The sequence below is a fragment of the Agelaius phoeniceus genome, chromosome 25, assembly GCF_051311805.1.
Source record: "Agelaius phoeniceus isolate bAgePho1 chromosome 25, bAgePho1.hap1, whole genome shotgun sequence".
Taxonomy (NCBI): domain Eukaryota; kingdom Metazoa; phylum Chordata; class Aves; order Passeriformes; family Icteridae; genus Agelaius; species Agelaius phoeniceus.
In genome coordinates, this window is record NC_135289.1 from 6,720,033 (window position 1) to 6,739,783 (window position 19,751).

The 19,751-nt window shown below is 51.5% G+C and overlaps 2 protein-coding genes across 5 annotated transcripts in view; one reads left to right on the forward strand and one right to left on the reverse strand.

Moving 5' to 3' along the window:
* Positions 1 to 303: 303 nt before the first annotated feature.
* On the reverse strand, positions 304 to 13,668 carry TMEM183A (transmembrane protein 183A). 2 transcript variants are annotated; one of them, XM_054648862.2, is made up of 8 exons: positions 13,507 to 13,668; positions 12,695 to 12,784; positions 9,661 to 9,813; positions 7,327 to 7,483; positions 5,771 to 5,951; positions 2,515 to 2,595; positions 1,741 to 1,896; positions 304 to 782 (listed from the first exon to the last, which is right to left on the reverse strand). In XM_054648862.2, exons 1-8 carry the CDS (start codon positions 13,601 to 13,603, stop codon positions 597 to 599), a joined length of 1,101 nt encoding a protein of 366 aa, XP_054504837.1. In that variant the 5' UTR covers positions 13,604 to 13,668; the 3' UTR covers positions 304 to 596. The 2 variants fall into 2 exon arrangements, with proteins under 2 accessions (XP_054504837.1, XP_054504836.1); XM_054648861.2 differs by having other exon boundaries at positions 7,327 to 7,486.
* A 3,572-nt stretch (positions 13,669 to 17,240) lies between these two features.
* PPFIA4 (PPFI scaffold protein A4) overlaps positions 17,241 to 19,751 on the forward strand; it is a 61,192-nt gene continuing 58,681 nt past the window's right edge. For all 3 annotated transcript variants that reach the window (XM_054648636.2, XM_077190699.1, XM_077190702.1), the window contains exon 1: positions 17,241 to 17,391. The gene's annotated coding sequence lies outside the window, so the exon portion shown is untranslated. The remainder of the gene's footprint in view (positions 17,392 to 19,751) is intronic.

A 19,751-nucleotide genomic window follows, 5' to 3' on the forward strand; every position in this document is an offset into this window, starting at 1 on the left:
TTAAGTACCTTTACATACTTTTGCCTTACAAGTCCTCTTTCAAGTAATTCCTTTGTTTGATCATTTACACCTTTTTCTTTCCTTAACTGGTATCTGCTGGGCTGGGAATTAAGATTATTGTTGATCACTGCTGTCTTGCTCACTGCTTCTCAGACACTGAAATATCACACTGTGCATAAACACAATCCTGCTGCAGTAAAACAAACATAATTTTGTTTGTTGATTGTTCCTGGAAAGCAAAAAGGAAAGTTCTTGGAAAGCAAAACCTCCTACTTTTTCCCGAACAACAGAACACAAGACCACTTTGATTAGCACCAAAAGGATTTTAAATGAACAGTTCCAGGGAGCTCCTTTCAAATCATAAAATGTCAATTTTACATAAAAGTGTGTTTACAAATAGTTTCTGCTTTACACTCAGCTCTGCTCATTACTGACCAGAAGTTATATACATACAAACTAGCTCAGCAGCTTCAACCACTTGCAAGGAGACTGCAGAATTTATTTCAGAAATAAAAATAGGATTTCCTGGTTCCTAGAAATTCTCTTCAGCCTGCCAGATTCAGTCCCCTGTGGGCTCCTGCAGCCTCAGGAGAGCACTAAGCCTTTGGGGAGAAGGGGTACTGTGGGTGCCACCAGTCCAGGAGCCTGACACTGTGCACAGGGTCCAGTACCACCTGCACCCCCTGCTCCATGCGCGGCTTCTTCCCGTTGCGCACGGGCGTGTCCTGGAACACCAGGCGCACGCGGTGGTGCCGCATGTCCGTGCTCACCGAGATGGAGAACTGCAAGAGAGGAGACCAGAGCTGCTTCAGAGAGTCACAGTGACAAGAGAGCTCTCAACACCACACTTCTAGACTTTATAAATTCCTCTGAATGGTACAAGGTGTTTCACAGTCACATTCTCATTCTCATCCAAACCAGCTAGCTGGCTGGCAGCCCCAAATAATCATGCTGGAAAAAACTGGAAGGGTTGTAAAAGAACACTGGAACTGCCTGGGCAGTGGTGGTGTCACCATCCCTTGCAGTGTTCAAAAGGCCTGTGGATGTGGCACTTGAGACATGGGTTAGGGGTGAACATGACAGTGCTGGGACTGATCTTAAAGGTCTTTTCTAATCTAAGTAATTTTATGACTCTGATTCTAAGTGAACCTGGAAACACATGGCTGTCAGGAGAAGTCTGGAACTCACTGCCCAACTCCTAAGTGAGGCCAGACTGAACCTCTCCTGAGCACTGGCCACTTCTGAAACCCTGAATCCCAATCAGGGACCAAACACACAATCAAAGAGTTTGCTCATGTGGGATTTTCCTCTCAGAATTTACTGCCATAAAGAGATATTCCTGTGAGGGGCACACCTCCACTTCTACTGCTCCCTGTCTCCTGAATCTGCTGCAGTTCTGGTAACTGACCTGCGGCCAGACACTGCCTAACCACAGCTCCTGGCACATTCTCTACATCCTCTCTATTCACTGCACCAAACAGGGGAAATGGAGAAGTTAAACTGAGATTCTGAGCACTTCCTCTCTTCATTAACCATATGATTCCCAGAAATGGTCTGCTGATAGAACACTAGGATTTATACAGCCCAAAATAGGTACTGGGTGGGATTCTTGGGGTTGTCCTGTGCAGGGCCAGGAATAGGGGACCCTGTGGGTCCCTTCCAACACAGGAGATTCCAGGTGCCCTCTCATGTCCTTACAGGAACCTCATCTGCAAAGCCTGGCAGCTTTCTCCCACTCACCAAGGTGAAGGTCATGCCCATGACAATTGGCACGAAGATGAAGTTGAAGGTGGTGATCTGCAGCAGGCAGCAATCCTGATCTGGGTTTGTGTGCACTTCCTCATACTGGATTGGGGGCTGGAGACCTTTGCAACACTTGCTCTTCAATCTGGGAGACTTGAAAGAAAGAGAGGCCGATTTAGCAAAGCAGGAACCTCTGCTGGGCTTGGCTGCTCCTCCCCAGTGTGGCCTGGCAGGGTCTCTCCTCCTCCCCAGGTATTTGGGCAAAGTGTCACAATAACAATAAAATGCCATCACTCTGGATGGACAATTTTCAGACCCATTTCTTTAGAGGGGAAAGCTGCACAATTCCCAAGGTTGCCTGAAATTACTGGCTTCTCCCAACACCCACGACTGGAGGCTTTCCCTGGCAGTGCTGGCTGTCTTCACTTCCCTGAGAAATCTTGGCAATGGCATAACAAGAAGTTTCAGATTTTGGTCAACATTTTGACCACTACAGTCAGACAGTCTGGTTTTTGGTAACAATCAGTAGTGATGATCCACATCTTATAGCAGGGAAAGGATACTGAAGGAGGAAATAAAAATGTGGGATTCTAAATGTCTTGGTAACACAGACTGAAAACTGAGTGTAGTTCTACAACGTGCTTTAGTTTACCATGGAAATCTGTTTGTATTTATCTCTGAATGGACAAAAAGTATCCACTTCCCTTCTACTCCCCAGAAAAATAATTTCTACTTCAAACAAAAGTCACAGCTGATCTGGTTCTTTCATACCTGCTTTTTGAACTTGAAGTTGAATTCCCACATTGCTTCTTGTCTGTTCCCTACAATCTTTTTGCACCAGAAAAGCAGACACTGAGGTGGAAAAAAGAAACACAAAATTATGAAACCCTTAGAAACACCACTTTAAATAACTTTTAACAGATAATAAAGGCTTCCAATTGAAAACACAATTACATAGGAGCAATTAGGAGCCACTTATTCAAATTGATTATGTTCAAAGAACCCTCTCAGCAGTGTAGATATCTCCCAGTTTCAAGCTGGCCAACTCCTCATGCAACGTGTAGTCACTGATGTGCCAAACAGCAAAATCCTGATGTGCCATTTACCCCTTTCCTAGGGCAGGTGTGAGTGGTACAGGTTCACCCATTCCCTCTACCCACAAGCAACTCCCATTAAACTGGGTTCCAAACAAGGTTAAAGCGAGGAACAACAGAGAACAGAATAAGGATTGAGAAGGAAAGGATCCAGAGGGAAATACAAAGACCACCACATGAGCTATGAGGTGATGGATGAAGAAGTTCCTAAGCCATTGTGGTGTCAAATGGAGACCTTGACCTTGCCATTACCAGCACTGACTGTCATCATTTTGAGTCCAAAACCACTGCCAGGACAGCACAGTCTGACCTTCTGTCTCTTTTCGAAAGAAAATGAGAAACCAGCCTCAACCAGCCTCAGAAGTCACCAGCATTGCCCTCTCATGCAGACATACATCAGGACTGCTCCAATTTCACTTGGTTATCACTGTGTGGGCCACAGGCTCCAGCCCAGGAGCTTGTTCTAGAGCAGGAGACTCAGAAAAACTGTAGGGGAGAAATCCCTGCCTACCAGTCACAGTACAAGCAACCAGCCTTCAACAGCCAAGGAAAGAACCTGGCAAATCAGTCCAGCCATCCCACAAAGCTTTTCCACACCACAGATGCCAGCCCACCACAGCTGGTCTTATCTTTCATCAGTGTCAGCAGGTAAAGGAGGAATAATGTGGGTAAAGAGAACTGCCTGTGATCCATACACAGTCTCTCCTGAAGAGAGAAGGCCTGACTGGGTTGCAGGGCAAAGCACACATTTAACTTCATTCCAGGATGGAGTGATCCTAATAAAACGAAGCCAGAGCCAGCCCTCCACCACAGGGGCACTGAAGAGACCAAGGGGGATACAAGACCCTCTACTTCAACTCTGAGTCACATTCATAAACAAGTCCTTAAAAGACCTTTTCTCTCCACAATCCTCATGAAGTGAACAACAAAGCTCTGTGGAGTAAAGCTCAGAAACATGCACAGAATAACCTCCACCTGAGAGGAAGCAGCCCTCAAGTATTTTTCCAATAAAAACACTCTCCAGATCTTTTAACTCAGATGAACAGCAGATGCTGCTGAGTTTAACTCCACCAGTGGCATTTGTAGTTCACCTACAGAGGCAGCCTGGTCTAGCAACCTGTTTGGTCATGGCAAGTAGTGAAGCACAAAAGGTCAGTACCTCCTAAGGGGCAGAGGATGTCGTCCTCGGGTCAGCCGTCCTGCCCTTCAGACGCGCCGTGCGGGGCCGCTCCGCCCAAAATAATGGGGTGTCTTTAAAGGGCAAACACCTCTGCTGACACCATAACGGCTCCAGTGTCCCACACAAGCTAGGCTAGGGAAAGAAAAAAGGAAATTAAAGAGGAAAAGCTAGGTTGGATCACACTTGGGGCTGGGCTCTCCTCTAGCCACATGCACTTTAGGTAGGCATTGCCATTAGTGTCAGCAACCCACAAAGGTACAACCAAAGCCCACGAAAGCCAGAACGTGGGGAGGCAGTGCCAGGTCCTCCTCCAAACCCTCTGTGCTGAGGGATTTGTGTGCACAGTCACACAAGTGGAGCTCAGAGTCCTGCAGTGCAGTAGTACAGCAAGACCAGACTCAGGGTGGCTCTTTCATGCTGCAAGGGGTTAGGTCAGACCTCTACTGCTCTGACAAAGTCTCGTCCCCATTTAATTTCCTTTTTTAAAAGCTGAACAATGAAAGACTGCACTTAAACGATCCTCCTCCAACTGTTAGTACAGGAGAAGCACTAGCAGTGGGCACCAAAGCCGTTATGATGTCATCAGGAATCCTCCTGAAATGTCAACCCTGCCAGCACCGCCTCGGGGCTCCAGCTCCTACAGCCATGAGCAGTGGGAGCTTGGGCTCAGGACTACTGGAATTTCCTCAAAGTGTCTTGTTTTTTCAGTTGGCAAGAATGAAGATCCCCAGCCCGGGGACTCAGGAAGAGAACAAGGAGCTCTGGATGCAGAGATAAGACCGCACACAGAGCCACGTGCTTTTCCCTGTGCTGCAGCACCACCTCCTGTGTGCTGCTGGATGCTCCCCGAGCCTAGGACAGCCTGTGACAGGGAGAGGAAGGAAGAAAGGTGGGATGTCATGTACAGATAGATGAGGTTCCTCTATTTTGAATAGAAAAGAAAGAACAACTCCTAAATGAAACCCACTTCAGTTTGGCTCCAGAAACCTCTTTTGACCTAGGATTTGGAGGGTGGAGAATTCACATCATTGTTTAAGCTGCTCACAGATTATCGGCCAGTTGCAAGTTAAAACCAAACAAGAGACACAAAGGCATTTCAGAGTTAATGGTCAACAGCAATTAAAGAGGAATAATATGCAAGTGCTCCAAGCTGAGATAGCACAGGGAATTACCTGCCCACACCACAGACAAGCCCTTCACAGCCCAACACAAGTGCAGCCCAGTCCCAAGCAGACACTGGCTCTGCATATTTGCCATGCATCTGCCATTCCCAGCATCACCACCCCGCCTCACCCACACACCACACCATGGATGACCTGCAGGAAAGTGGCACAGAGTGACACAACTCCTGGCATCAATGTCACTCCTGAGCTCTCCAGAGGCCTGTTACAGAGAGAAGATGTACTCTGGCAGGCAGTGTCAGAATAAAGCAAAACATATAAAAGCTGATCCTATGGAGCCTTGATCAGAGGAAGGGAAGCTGCAAACATCCCTGGCAGTTCTGATATCCAGTGATACCAGGACCCTTTTGCTGGTTAAAATGGTGTAGTATAGGACTTAAGCAGAAGTTACTCCAAAGAGTAACTCTACACGCACAAGTAATCAGCCCACTTTTACAAATCCCACTGAGAATACCCAGTTAGTGACCATCCTACACCAGCTTCACTGGTGACCATCTCCATATCATCTGTTTTTCTTCTAGAAAGAAAAAACCAAGCCAAACAGAAAACAGCTCCTCAGTGATGCCACTTACTCTGGAATTCTTTAAAGTGCTGGGAGTACTGTCTGGGATGGCGGGGTTCCTGGAGAGGCGGGCGGCGAAGGGCTCGTACATGTGGAACAGGGAGCGGATGACGCAGGCGCGCAGGCAGTGCAGCTTCTCCATGGACTCGGGCCGCAGGCGCAGGGGCAGGTACGCGTCCAGGCTGTAGTGCCTGCACAGCCCACAGCAACGTGTCAGCTCCAGGGCACGGCAGGGCCACAGCCACACACACACATCTGACTGACTCTGGTCAAGCCTGAGGGCTGTGAGGGGGTTGTGCTGCTGACAGGACACCACATGGCAGCCTCAAAGCCCTGACCTGCACCAGGCAGGCTTCCAGCCCACACATCCTACTACAATTCCCAATCATTTCTAGATTGCCCAGAGACCAGCCAGGGATGTAGCTGCAGGCTGCACAAAGGGCTGCAGGTTGCTGTAGGTTCCCAGGGACTTCCAGCTGAGCTGACTGCAGCTCTCAGCACTGCCTGAGCAGCCTGAACACCTGCGCTCAAGGGCTGTTACTTGATCACATTCCAAAGGAGCCTTTGCTAGGGAATGTCACACTAAAAACCAGGGGCGGGGCGAGGATGACCACAGCCACTCTCTGTGCCCCTGCTGCTTGTGCCTCCTGGGCAACAGCTGTGTAAAGAAAATGTTCTCTCCTGAAGGAATGTCCCAGTGGCATGTACTGGGACAGAAGCATTTGTATCAAGTGTTGACCACCCCTTTGGCCTCCTTGCTTTCACTTACTTCTGTCACTGTACAGCTCCAAAATTCCCAAATTACAGGGAGGTGGCTGTGATTACAGCTTGAGGCAGGGCAAGTTGTCCATCAATGATGTTTGCTTTTCAGCACTGACCCTGCCATACACACTTGGACAGGTTGATGTATACAAGTGTTGGGCCATGGCAAGCAGAAAAGGACACAAAGCTCTGAGATTTTACAGGAAAACACCACAAAGATCCATTTCCATACCCAAACCAGATGTGATATTAGAATCTTACAATGGTTTGGGTTGGAAGGGACCTTAAAGCTCAGCTCATTCCACCACCTGCCATGGGCAGGGGCACCTTCCACTATCCCAGGGTGCTCCAACCTGGCCTTGGACACTACTGGGGATGGGACAGCCACAGCTTCTCTGGGCAATCTGTGCCAGGACCTCACTGCCTTCACAGTTAAGAATTTTTTCCTAACATCCAATCTAACCCTGCCCTCTGCTCCCAGTTTAAAATCATTACTCCTTGTTCTGTCACCACCGACCCATATAAAAAGTCCCTCTGCCCCCCTTTTTAAGCCCCCTTAAGGTATTAGAAGGTCACAGGGATGTTTTCCCCAAGCCTTCTCTTCTCCAGGATGAACAACCCAAGCTCTCCCAGCTTGTCCTTGAGGGATAAGAATATTCCACAAGAGAGGCTCACATCACGATGTCAATGTGCAAACACAGGGCCCAGGCCTACAGAGAATTACTCCCTAATTTCCAGCTCTGCAGAGAACTGCTCTCTACTGAACCCTCCCACAACCAGTTTTAAAACCCTCTGGAGTCTCACCTTCTGTAGAGCCTGGTCCAAAAGGCAGCAGTGCAAGTGACAGTCCAGGCTTTCTTGCAGATCAGAGAGAACCGGACAATGTCCTCAGGGCGGATGTAGGAAGCCAGGAGCAGCCAGATGTCGATGGGATATTCCTCTCCTCCTCCCCCTTCGGCATCTTCTAAAGGCAACGCGGGTGGATTAGTGCAGGACATCCCATCTGCACCAACTCCCACCCAGAGACACGTGCTGCACACCTGGCAGCACATGAGGGGCCCTGACTCACACCCAGGGACAGCCCAAGCCCCAGTGTGCACTGCCTCAGTGGCCCTGCTCCCATTGCCATCAGTGTCCACACAGCCAGACACCTCCCCTGGGCTGGACACCTGCCACTGCTATCCCTGCTGCACAAATGGGCAAAGTGGCAGATTCATAAAGGAATTCAGGCTGAAAGGGTTCGCTGGAGGTTTCTAATCTAGCAGCTCAGCTCAAAGCATATAGAATTAGGTCATTTTGTTCAGCATCTTGTCCAAGTGAGTGCTGTGTGCAAGGATGGAAACCACAAAGCCTTTCTGGACCCTGTTTTGATGCCTGACCCTGGCACAGCTGAAATACCACACTGAAGTTGAGAAATAAAAATTGGATGTCAAATAAAGAGGCAACTTCACATAAAAGGAGGGCCAAGTTCCTGCATTTTTAATGAAAAGGGCACATTCAACAGGTCACTAAAATAGCTTCACACATGAAGACCCTGATCACTGGTACTGCCAGGCTTATCAGGTCCTTGTTCCAGTGGTCACAATATTTTGGTAGGAGCTCTGTCAGGGAGGGAAATTCTGTTCTGCATCTGGCAATCAGCTTCTTTTCTTAAATCTCCTTATTTCATTAAAACTTTTTGGATAGAACTTTTCATGCAATTCAGATGGAGAGAATGGCCTGTTCCTCTTAGAGGTGTCAGAACTGCTCAGCCAGAACTGAGGGCTCACACTCCTTTCATTCCTGGAGTGTTTAGTAGTTTACACCACATTTTTTTGCACACACATTGCTCCAACTTTAGGAGTAAAAAATAGTTTTAGAGTAGGTGAACAATACTGAGCACTAGGAAGATTAAGAACAGAGAAGGAAAACACAACTTGTGCACACTGCTAATAGGAAAAGCTGCTGTGAGATCTCTGGCATAGAAGAGGTGTTTGGGAACTTGAGGTGCCAGATCTAACCCTGAGACAGCAGGTTAATACAAAGGGCAGTTCTTTATTCTCATGTGATACTTGGCAAAGAAAGCTCTGGATGTGATCACTTCCCCACAGCACTTCAGATTTATGGCAGGCACACCCACAATGAGCTGCTACACCCATTTTGCTGGGTCAGCTCTGGCTCAAGAAGCCATCAAACTCCACACTGCTGAACTCAGAGGGCAGCCAGAAGCATCACTGTTCTATCACCATTTTTTCCTCCCTAAACGTGTAGCAGAAACAAGACAAGGCTGTGGTAGAACAGAATATTGTCTTCCCAGACTCATAGCTCCAGCCACTCAGATATTATTTTGCCAGGATTCTGAAGGATGCCTTAATAAAAGAGATTAACCTCTTTTCACTCCCTTCCCAGAGGAAGTGCTGTCCACCCTCAGTCTGTGGTGGATGGATGATCACATGCTACATAAATTGTTATTAAGCTCAAGAAAACTGGTCAAAATTTGCTTCTCAACCTGAAAGCAACTTGATACTAGAAACTTCTGCAGGGTTTCCCAGTCCAGCAGAGCTGTTTGATGCTTACACTGCATTGTCAATGGATTTCTATGGGGTTGCATAAAGTGCAAATGCTGAAGGATACATCTCCCTTGAATTAATGTATTAAGGTGCCAGTAGGATCAAATGCACTTCCTTGCTGGAAAAGGAGCCCTTTAAACCCATTTGTAACAAACCACAGCCTTGGAAACACTGAAAACAGAGCTTGTGTTTTGCCAACAAATGCATCACAGACAGCAGCACTTCAACCCCAAAGCAAACCTGCTGCCACCACCCCATGTTCAGTGAAGCAACATATCCAGTGGCACAGTTGCACAACTCTGGAATAGCAGTGTTTGTTTTCCAAGACTGAGGGATATTTGTTAAAAGCAAGGAGCTCTCTGGGCTCTGATTTCATGCCCCAGGCTCTGCCTTTGTGCAAATACAGCTCCTGTGACCAAGTGCCCGAAGATTCGCAAGTGACTAAACCCCTGGCATTTCTTTGTGCACACACAAATTCCAGAATGCTCCAAGAGCCCCATGACCATCCTGTAAATCCTCAGCATGAGCATCCCCCACACTGGACATGTAGCAGGAGCCCACGGAGCCCCAGGACAGCAGGTGACCACACCTTTGTGCCTTTTGCTCTTCTTTTTCCTCGCAGCTCTCCCGTTGATGCTCTCCTTGGTATCCATCTCATCACTGCTGTCACAGGACTCTCCTGACACAGAGAGAACTTCCTCAGTAGGGACACAGGAAGCTTCCAAACCACACAGGGATTTTACTGGAATGAAAAACAACAGTAAGTACAACAGCAGAGAGGAAAAGGTGATCCAAGTTCAGGAGATGCTTCAGTGGAACCACTGCCTTAAAGCTTTCTGGTGAGTGACACAAGCAAGTAAATCCTGAGCTCAAGGATTACCTTGTCAGAGAAAGATTAGCAGGGATGAGTGAATGGGAAACATAATTATTCAGCTGCTTGTTTTAAGTCATGAACAATGAAGATGATTACCAGCACATTATGCAGATCCCACTGGTTTAGCTGAAGCTATTTACAACTCCAAATAAAACAACAGCCTCTTTATAAAGGGTAACTGGTTTCCCTAAATAGCAAAGTTGCCTTGCATGGCCATGTTCAGCCTGGAGGCAGCACCTGCTCTGGAACTGTTTTATGAACATGGAGAAGACTTACTCCCTTTGCAGCAGGACAACCTTCCTGTGGCTGATCACACAATCCACTGGGGCTGGAACTCAGTGTCAAGTGCACACGAGTTCGCTTACCCTGGAATTTAGTGAAGGGGAAGGCCCTGGCCTAGTGAGGAAAACAGCCAGTTGAGTCAGCTGGAGCTTGGGGCTGGCTTTTTCCTGTATCTGGGGACATGTTTAGACATATCCCTGTTCAGAAATATTATTTTTAAAACTTGATCTGTAAACTGAGGGCTCATTAGGGCAGAAAAATACACATGAGAGTCAGTAATGACAGTCTTGGAAAAAGAAAGGTGTGGTCCTGCATTACAGCTGTGTGAGGCACTGCCACAGAGACCAGCACTGCCACAGCAGCACAAAGGCTAACAGGCTGTGAAACTCATTTGAGAGCTGAATTTCAACCCAACAAACTGGGTGAAGAATAGAACATGACCATTGAGGTCAGAGGAGGCTTACAGTGTTCAAGCTTTTCTACTCAGCACAACCTGAGGCCCAGGAAGGTTTTATACATCCCAGTTCCAGTCACTGCAGTCACCAGAACTACTGAAGAGCAAAATGTGCTTTTTAATCACAGAGACAGAATAGCAGAAAAACAAACAACAACAGCAAGAAACCAAACATAAACTCAGGTGAAAAATATTCTCATTTCTAACCACCAAACAAGGTTTTAAAATGAAAAGACAGCAGATGGAAAGACAGTCTTCAGACAGGGCTTGATTGTACCCACTGACTAGACACACCTCAGTGCTTTGCTAAACCAGTTCTACCTCACTTTGCACAGTTTGTTCTGTAAACTGGAGGCACCTGGATGTATTCATGGCAGTTGTTTTCCCCCTGCCCTCTCTACATGACCTTTCATAGGTAAAAAGAGAGTGGAACAAGTGGCAACACAAATGACAGTGAGTTAGGACATCAAACACAGCCAAGCAAGAGAGGACAAAACTGACAGGGACTCAGAGTGGGGTTTAGAAGAAGAGTCCACCCCACTCTGCTAAGGAAAAGTCAACCTCTGAGTCACCAGCACGAGTCCACCGAGCAGTGAATGGCTGCACTGCAACCCTGCAGAGGCACCCTCTCTTCACCTCACTGTGGCAATCCTCCCATCCTGGGCGTTAAGAAGGAAGCCCAGATAAATTCCTCCTGGCCGCAGCTCCCCTGCGGGTGAAGCTCCCTCAGGATGCTCGCTGTGGGAGGTGCCCTGCCCGCTGCAGCCACGCCCAGCACGGGCTTTACTCGGAGCCCAGTTTCCGGAGGGCAGCAAGGCCAAAGGTTGGAGCTCCTGTCCCCACGCGTGGCACCCCGAGACACACAGATAAGGCTGGGCCAGATAAGGCTGCAGCACAGTCATGGCTGGGCCAGATAAGGCTGGAGCACAGCCTCGGGGCGGGGCAGGAGAGATCCCGAGAATCCCTGAATCCGGAGGGGAAACCCCTGAGACTGCACTGCAAAGACCTGGGAAAAGGGTGGGCGTGGAACTGCTGTGACCCGGAGGCACCAGGATGAGGTGGAGGTGAGCCAGAAACACAGCAGGGAAGGCAATAAACTGGATGAAGCAGATGATGCTGGGCGCAGGGAGAACAGAACACCAGCAGTTTGCCGGCATGATGCTGAAGTGCTGGACTTTGCCTCAAGGAGACAGAACACAGATGGGTTAACAGGAGAGGGCCTGGGAGGAGGGAAGCCCCAAACAAAGGAGGCCACAAAAGAGGGAGGTGCCCTGATCCTAAAAGCTTGAGAAGCAGCAGCTGAAGAGAATGTTCAGGAGCACCACTGCCCCTGACAGGCACTCATGCCCAGTGCATACTGCCTCCAACAGTGCAAGATTTCAGAAGCAAACCAAGAGTTTTCCTTTATGAAAAGTTCAGTCATCACTGTCAACACAACATCCATCTCCAACACATGTGACAGCTACATTCAAAAGGCCAAAACCTCACCATTTCTCAAGCAAGTGGGGTGTGTTAGCTCAGAAAGCTCCCAGACAAGGAGGAAGCAGATAACAAAATACTGCACTACCTTTCCAGGAAAACTCCTCCTTTGCAAAGTTTGCCAAAAAAACAGCAACAGCCTCTCAAGACCTCCTCACAACACATGTTTGACAGACCTATCACAACCTTACTCCCCCGGCAAAGAACTTTACCTGCTAATAAAGTTATCTACAGTTTTATATGTGGTAATAAAGTAATAAAGACTTTTATAATGTTGTTTTCTGCTTCAAGCAGGAGATGACACCCGAGCCTTTCAATTTCAGGCAATAACAAAGACTCAGCAATTCTTGCAGCAGGCTTTCTGCAGAACCTCCTAAGTCCTTAACATCTGGTTGTCTACAGAGTAGCACATGCTCATTTTCAGCACTAAAGGACAACAAATTTTCTCAGTTTAAGGAAGAAGAGTTTCCCATGTCATGCAGAGCAAAACCTGAAGACAGTGTGGGGAAGGTTGGGGCCCCAGGGCAGACTCACCCTCCTGCTGCACTGCGTTGGCCACAGCCTTCTTCACCCGCCCAGACTTCACGACAGCTGGGTCTGAGTTGGCATAATCTGCCACCGTCACTGCAGAGAGGGGGAAACAGGGGTCAGAGTGATTAGGGATTATGGGGAGAGGACAAAAGGGCTAAGAATCACGATGACTAAAGGGAACAGTCCCCACAGGAGTAGAGGCTCGAGGAGGAGATGCACAAGCAGGAAAATGAGCCTCAGCAAAGATGTGCAGGCCAGGAGTCCCCAGAAAGTCTCTACTCCAGACCATCGGTCTACCAGGCTTAGGGGACCCACGCCCCCGCCCAGCCCAGCGCAATTCGCCTTCTCGCACCACCTCAGCCAGTGATAATCCCATTCTCCCTCACACGGCCCAACTCGAGCCTGGATGATCCTCTGGTCTCAGGCTCCTCCTCCACAGGCAAAGAGGTCTTATTGCCACACATCCGTCCAGAACCCCGCTGGGGGATCCCTCCTGGACTCAGCTCTCTGCCTGCACAAACCCGAGAGGGCTCAGCTCACTCCTAGGTGAGACTGGATCGTCCTCCTTCCCCTCATCCCTCTCACCCAGGCCAAGCTCAGGCCCTTTAACTATCTCCTCCCTCGGGCCCTAATGCGGGCCCAGGCCTCCTCTCCGGCGTGCACCAGCAGAGCTCGGCCCGGCTCACCTCAGGCCCGCCTTCCCTCACAGTCCCCGCTCCCCTCATCTGGCGCCGCTCCCCTCATCAGCCTCGGCCCCCTCAACCGCGGCCCAGGCCCGGCTCCGCTGGCCCGACCCGGCCCGGCCCGGCTCTCACCCCGCTCGGAGCACACGTCGTCGGCGCGAAACTTGAGGCGTTTGCGGGCGCCCCTGCGGGGCATGGCGGCGGCGGCGGGGCGGCCGCGCGGGGCCATGTCCGGCCGGGCCCCGCGGGGACAGCGGGGACAGCGCCAGAGCGCCCGCCCCGCGCCGCGTCACCGCCGCGACACCGCGCGCCGCTCTGACATCACTGGGGCTGTGACATAACCCGCCAGTCCTCCCCGTGCTGAGGGGACCCCCCCGCAGCGCTCCCAGGAACGGGGACCCCTGAGGGGATTCCCCCTCTCCCAGTGCTGAGGGTCCCTGAGGGTTTCTCCCTCCCCCCACAGTCTTATCAGTAACAAGAGCACTTCAGGAGATTCCCCCCAGTAAAGGGAATCCCTGAGGAGATCCCCCCTAGTAATGAAGATCTATGAATTGCCCCTCTCGTAATGGAGGTGTTTGAGGGATTGCCCCCTCCCAGTTCTCTGTTAGCAGGGGCCCTGAGGGGCTTCCAGCCTGCCCCAGTCCTCCCAGTAATGGAGGCCTGAAGGGGATTCCGTCCAGTACTGCGGGTCTGTGAGGCAACTGCCCCCTCCCGGTAACCAGGGTGCCCGACGGGATCCCCTACACACCAGTCCTCCCAGTACTGAGAGTCGCTGAGGTGAAGGGATCCCCGTCCTCCCAGTCACAAAGGATGCTGGCTCCCCAGTGCTCCCAGTAACGAGGGCCTCTGAGCAAGTGGGTCGGTCCCCAGTTCTCCCAGAGCATGGATCTCTGAGAGAATTGCCCCCACATCCTCCCTGTAAGGACAGCCCCTGAGGTAACTTCACTCTCCAGTCATCCCAATAAGGGGGGGCTCTGAGATGATTGCCCTTCCCAGTCATCCCAGTAAAGGGGGGCTCTGAGGGGATTCCCTGCATCCTCCCAGCAGGGAGGGTCTCTGAGGAAATTGACCCCCAGTAAAAGGGTTCTGTGGTGATTGCAGGCCCCCCCAGGGCTCCCAGTAAGGAGGAACTCTGAGGTGATTGCCCTGATGCACCCCCTGTTGGAAACAATGGAACTTTAAAATAATAATTTTAGTTAATGGTTTTAATTAACTTTTAAATTAATTGCTTTAATTAATCATAACCTATATATAAATTATAAATAGTGTGTTATTCTTAAATTACTCTTTTCCAGCATTTAGCAAAGTTGCCATGAGCCACTTCTGTAGGAGCACACATTGGGAAAAGTACTGAAATTGAAGTTTTGATAAACTAAGTCTGATATGCTTCAATGAACAAAGCCAGGGAGAGCAGAACATATTGGTGAGGTTGGACATCTGGAATGTTGAATTTATGAGCTACAAGGACATTTTGCAGAAACCTGAAGATAAAGAAGAGGCGAACAAAACTCCATCTATGTGTTAAAATTTTCTATTTTCCAAAGATGCTAAAAAGACTAAAAAGATGGACTAATTAACATAAGAAGCGAGAAATCAGTAACTGGTAGAGGATAGAATAGTATTAAATGGAAGAGAATTATGGAATTTAGACCAAATTAAGTTTTGTTTTGTTTGTTTGGGGTTTATTGTTTGGTTGTTTTTTTTCTTCTAAAAATGTATAAACACATGAAAAGGTTTTGTATTTCTGTCTGTGGGGAGGCTGGAACCCTGTTGGCCACACATACTCTGGCCAAGGATAAAGTAATGCTACTGACACTAAAAAGACAGTGTTGGTGGGGTTTATCCTGATGATTTCAGAGGATTTGGAACACCCCCAGGAGACACCCACTGAGCAGTGCCCAAGCACAGCCCACACCACAGGCTCCCAGTGCCACCCACGCCTCTGTGGTGGGAGCAGTGATGGATGGCCACCAGCTGTAAACTGCATTTGCTATTTTTTAGGGCTGAAATGAGTGCTCAGAGCTTGCTGAAGGAGTGGTGCCACCCCATGGGGGAGGAATTGATTCCAGGGGATCTGCAAAGGGAAATCGTGACTGGCAGCCCAGGGGCTGATGGTGATTTTGGGGCCTGTGTGCCCCTGAGGGTATGTGCCCTGCTTACAAGGGGATTTGGGCGCTGCCAGGAGCTGGCTGGGAGTCCTGCCCAGTGCTGGGGTAAACTGGGCAGGCAGGTGGAATCCTGCTCCCCTCCTCTGGGATTTACACAGTGACCAAAGAGCCCAGTCCTGCCCCATTCTCCCTCAATGACTCTGAACACTCCAGAGTGCTGCATTCCTACTTGTGCCCCTTTCCTACAAAACTTCAGGAGAGGGTTGGAATGACAGCGAGATGTTTTCACAGCTGTGGTGTCAGCTCTTGGGCCTCTCCAGAGCAGGATAAAGCAGGGAATATGGACAAATCCAGGAAATCCACATTCCTTCTGCTTCCCAGGCATGGCCAGGAACTGGTATGTCCATAACCTCCCTGCCTGACCCTATTTCTCTCAGCATTTCTTAAATAAACAAAGAGCATTTTATCAGCAAGGAACATATTTGATTGAGAAAACTTCTGATCATCCCAGGCAGGAAAGGCCATTCCTTGACAGAAAGGCTACTCCTAATCCATCTGTTCTTAAGGCAATGGATACAAATTAATGTGTATGGCAGTCAATAAACCAGATCCTGGTGCTCCTGGCTGCACCCACCTCTTTACTTGAAAATGTTTTCCTTGGATTATCCTATTCATCATAGTTATTTGAGAACTGTATCACAGTATTATTTTTAAAAAGTGAAGGTTGTCTTGGCTTAGAAAACTCTGGCAGGTGGAAAAGAGATGAAATGTTCTTGGGATTGAAGGCAGTTGTTCCTGAGTCTGGCCGGTGGCGGGCGGATCCAGTACACTCCCTCCCTCTGGTGGGTTGGAGGCATTTATGTGAGACCTCCTCAGGGTCCTCCAGCAAAAATCCTGCGGATGAGCTCCATGTCCTTCCTGGAGAGAGGAAGGTGCTGCTCTGTGATGATGCTACTGATCCCAGTCGTTCCCTGTGGGGTCACAGAAAGGAGCTCCTTGTTGGTAGACTGGGTGAGGACTGCTGAGGGATCCCAAAGGCTGTGTCAGGGGCTCTGCTTCCAAGGCCCCCAAATTAATTGTTTGTGAAGGATGCCCCTGTGCAGGGCAGGATGATGAAGCAGGGTGGGCTTTTGGCTGCTCCCGCTGAAGTTTATGGGCGCCCTGTCCCAAATCCCATTGATGATGCCGAAGACATCCTTGAGGGGAGCCCGGGGTGACACATCTCATCCCCCAGGGCTCAGAACTGAGCCTTGCAGGGTGAGGAGGGGGCTGGGGCAGTCCGGGGGTCACTGCCTGGCTCCATTGCTGCTCCCCACATGGTGAGGGGGACGGGGCACCCAGAGCTTCGGACACCCCAGAGCCCAGGTCTGCTCCTGCCTCCCTCCCTTCCTCCGGGGTTGGACAAGACCCCTGGGGAGTCCTGCCCCTGTGGGGACTTACAAACCCCGAAGAGGTTCCTGCCGCCAGGAGAGTCCTATGCCCATTCCAGGGGGATTGCTGTGCCTCCCCCAGGGAGGAACCTTCCCCACAAGAGTTTCCTACTCCCACGGGGGCATTTCTGCCCCATCTCAGAGTCGTCTGTCCTCCCGGTGGAATTCCTGCCCCCAAGGGGGTTTCTGCCCTCAAGGAGGGTTCCCCTGGGGGGATTCCTGTCGCTCATGAAAGTCTTGTGACGCCCAAAGGAGGGGTTCCTCCCCTTTCCAGGGGTACCCTGTCCCCAGGGAGGTTCCTGTCCCCGGGAGCAACCCCCGGCCCCCGCTCCTGCCCCGACCCCCGGCCCCCTCCCCTGGGGGCGTGGCCGCTCGGGGGCGTGTCCGGGGCGTGGCCAGGCGGGGACGGTGACGCAGTGGGCGGGGCAGGGCGGGGCGGCAGCGGCGGCAGCGGCGGCTTCCAGCGACTTCGGCGGGCGGTGAGTGCGGGCGGGGCCGCGCTGCCCACGGGGGATGCTCAGCCCCGCGCGGGGCCGCCCGGGGGGAGCTCTGCCCCCGTGACCCCCGTGGGGCCGCCCGGGGGTGCTCAGCCCCCCCGGTGGGGCCGGACCCGGAGGGCTCTGCCCTTATTGCCTCCCCCAGGGATGCTCTGCTGCCCCCCGAGAGGATGCTCGCCCCCCCCGTGGGTATGCTCAGCCCCGGTGGGGCTGGACTCGGCGGGCTCTGCCCTTTTTGCCACCCTCCGGGGATGCTCTGTCCTCCTCCCCCCCACCCCCCCTACTGGGGATGCTCCCCATTGCCCCCCGGGCGGGGCCGCGGTAGGGATGCTCAGCCTGCCGTGCCCCGGGGGTTGCTCTGCCACCCCGGAAGGGGCTGACTCGCTCCGGGGGTGCTTCATCTCCCACCCCGTTACCCCTTGGAGGGGGTGTCTGAGTCAGGGTGTGCTCAGCTCCCTCATTTCCCTTGGGTTGAGTCTGAGCTGGGGAGTGTCATTCTCACCCCGAGCTGGGTTGGAGGGGGGACTTTCTCTGCCCCGGCTTTACCCGCAGACCGAGCATTTGTGCTAGGGTTGCTCCCCTCAGTGCACGGGCCCCGGACCGAAAGCCGGGGAGATGTGCTACCCCATCCCCACTGGGTGCGCAGGCAGGAGGGTGAAGGGTCGGCGCATCCCCCGAGGCTGCATGGTATGGGGGGCAGGGAGGAGGCAGTGATTCCTTAACCCGGTAGAGAGGGTCTTGGTTTTCAGCTGCTCTCTGCCTCTGGCAGACCCCCATATGCTCCCAAGCTGTCCCTTTGCATCCCCTCCCCAGATTCTACCTTACACTAGGGGGAGGGCAGGAATGCGGGTGAGCCTGGTCCTCCCATGGCCTTCTCCTTGTCCTCTGATTTCCCAGCGCTGTCTCCTCCTGCCTTCCTCGGTGCTGCCTCCAGCCCTGGAGCATCCACCCAGTGCTGAGCTCTGTGTCAGCCCCACTGAGCATCTGCCTGGCTCCAAGCTCTGGGCTGGACTGGCTCGTGGGGATGCTGCCACACACATGCTCCTGGAGCTCAGAACCAGGTGAATGCCTTCCAAGCTGGGCCAGCTCAGAACTGGGAAGATGCTCACGGATCTGGTTCAGCCTAAACATTGGCCTGTGTGCTCGGGCCCGGCCAGCAGAGCATCTGGCCAGCTTGGCTAGCTCCAGCTGTGCCCACACTGCTTCCCAGCCTCTGTTAGCTCTGTTCACAGGGCTGCTGCAAGCTGCCTCCAGACAGCACTGTTTGCTCCTGAATAACCAGCCTTGAAGGGCTTGTTTATCCCCTCAATTGCATCATTAGAGCAGCAATTGGCTTAGGGAGCTGGGTTTTGTTAAAGCTGTGCAAACCCTTCTGGGGAGGCCCTGGTTTTGGCCAAGTCAGGATTGGCAAAGTGTTCATTTTAGCTCATTTGCCACCATCTGCTGGATGCTGGAATGAGGTTCTCCTGGTGGGTTTAATACCACCAAGCCACTGTGTGAGCAGGAGCTGGTCCAGAGGCAAGCATGAGCTAGAGTTTGGGACCTGGATGAATGTGCCTGTGTGGTTTGGGAGTTTCTTGGTCGTGGTGCTGCCCACACAGCAGGAGGTGGAAAGTTGGGTGTCTTTGTGTCTCTGATGATCAGTCTGACAGTCTCAGGTACCTGTGCTCTTGGGGCCATCTCGGTGTGCTGCTCCCTGCATGTGCTCACATGGGGAACAGCGCTGATCACTAGGGACTTCCCTGGAGATTTGTCAGGGAGCCATCAGCACAGGTCCCTGCTGCCATCTCCCTGGCACCCTGTAGTGCTCAGGTGCCTTCCCACCTTCAGTGCTTGCTCCTCCTGTAGCTCTTTCCCAGGAGTCAGACCAGAGGCTGGGACCAGTGTCACCAGCAGGAGGGCAGGGGTGCCTCTGAACTGGCTGGTTCCTGAGACACCAGTGGTGAGACTGATGGGCAGATCCAGCTTTCTGGAGTGGCCAGCTTGGCAGGTGTGGGATTAAACATCTCATCCCTGTGCAGCTTTGTGTCTTTGTGGTGAGTGGCTCTTGCTCTGTACCGGTCCAGCTGAGCTTGGCAGCAGCTCCAGTGCAGATGCAGAGGGACTGGACAGCTGGAGATTTGGGTTCCTGCCTGACTCAGCTGTCTCAGAAGACACCAGGGCTAAAACCCCCATCGAAACCCTTCTCATCTGCATCTTTGGAGGGACATTTTTGCAAGTCTTGTCCTTTGGGGCAGCTCCCACTGGGGGCTGGGAATGAGGACAGGGATGAGGAGGAGGCTGAGTGAGGCTGAGTTGGTGGGTCCCGCTGTGCTGGGTGAGGATGTGGAGGTCCTGAATCA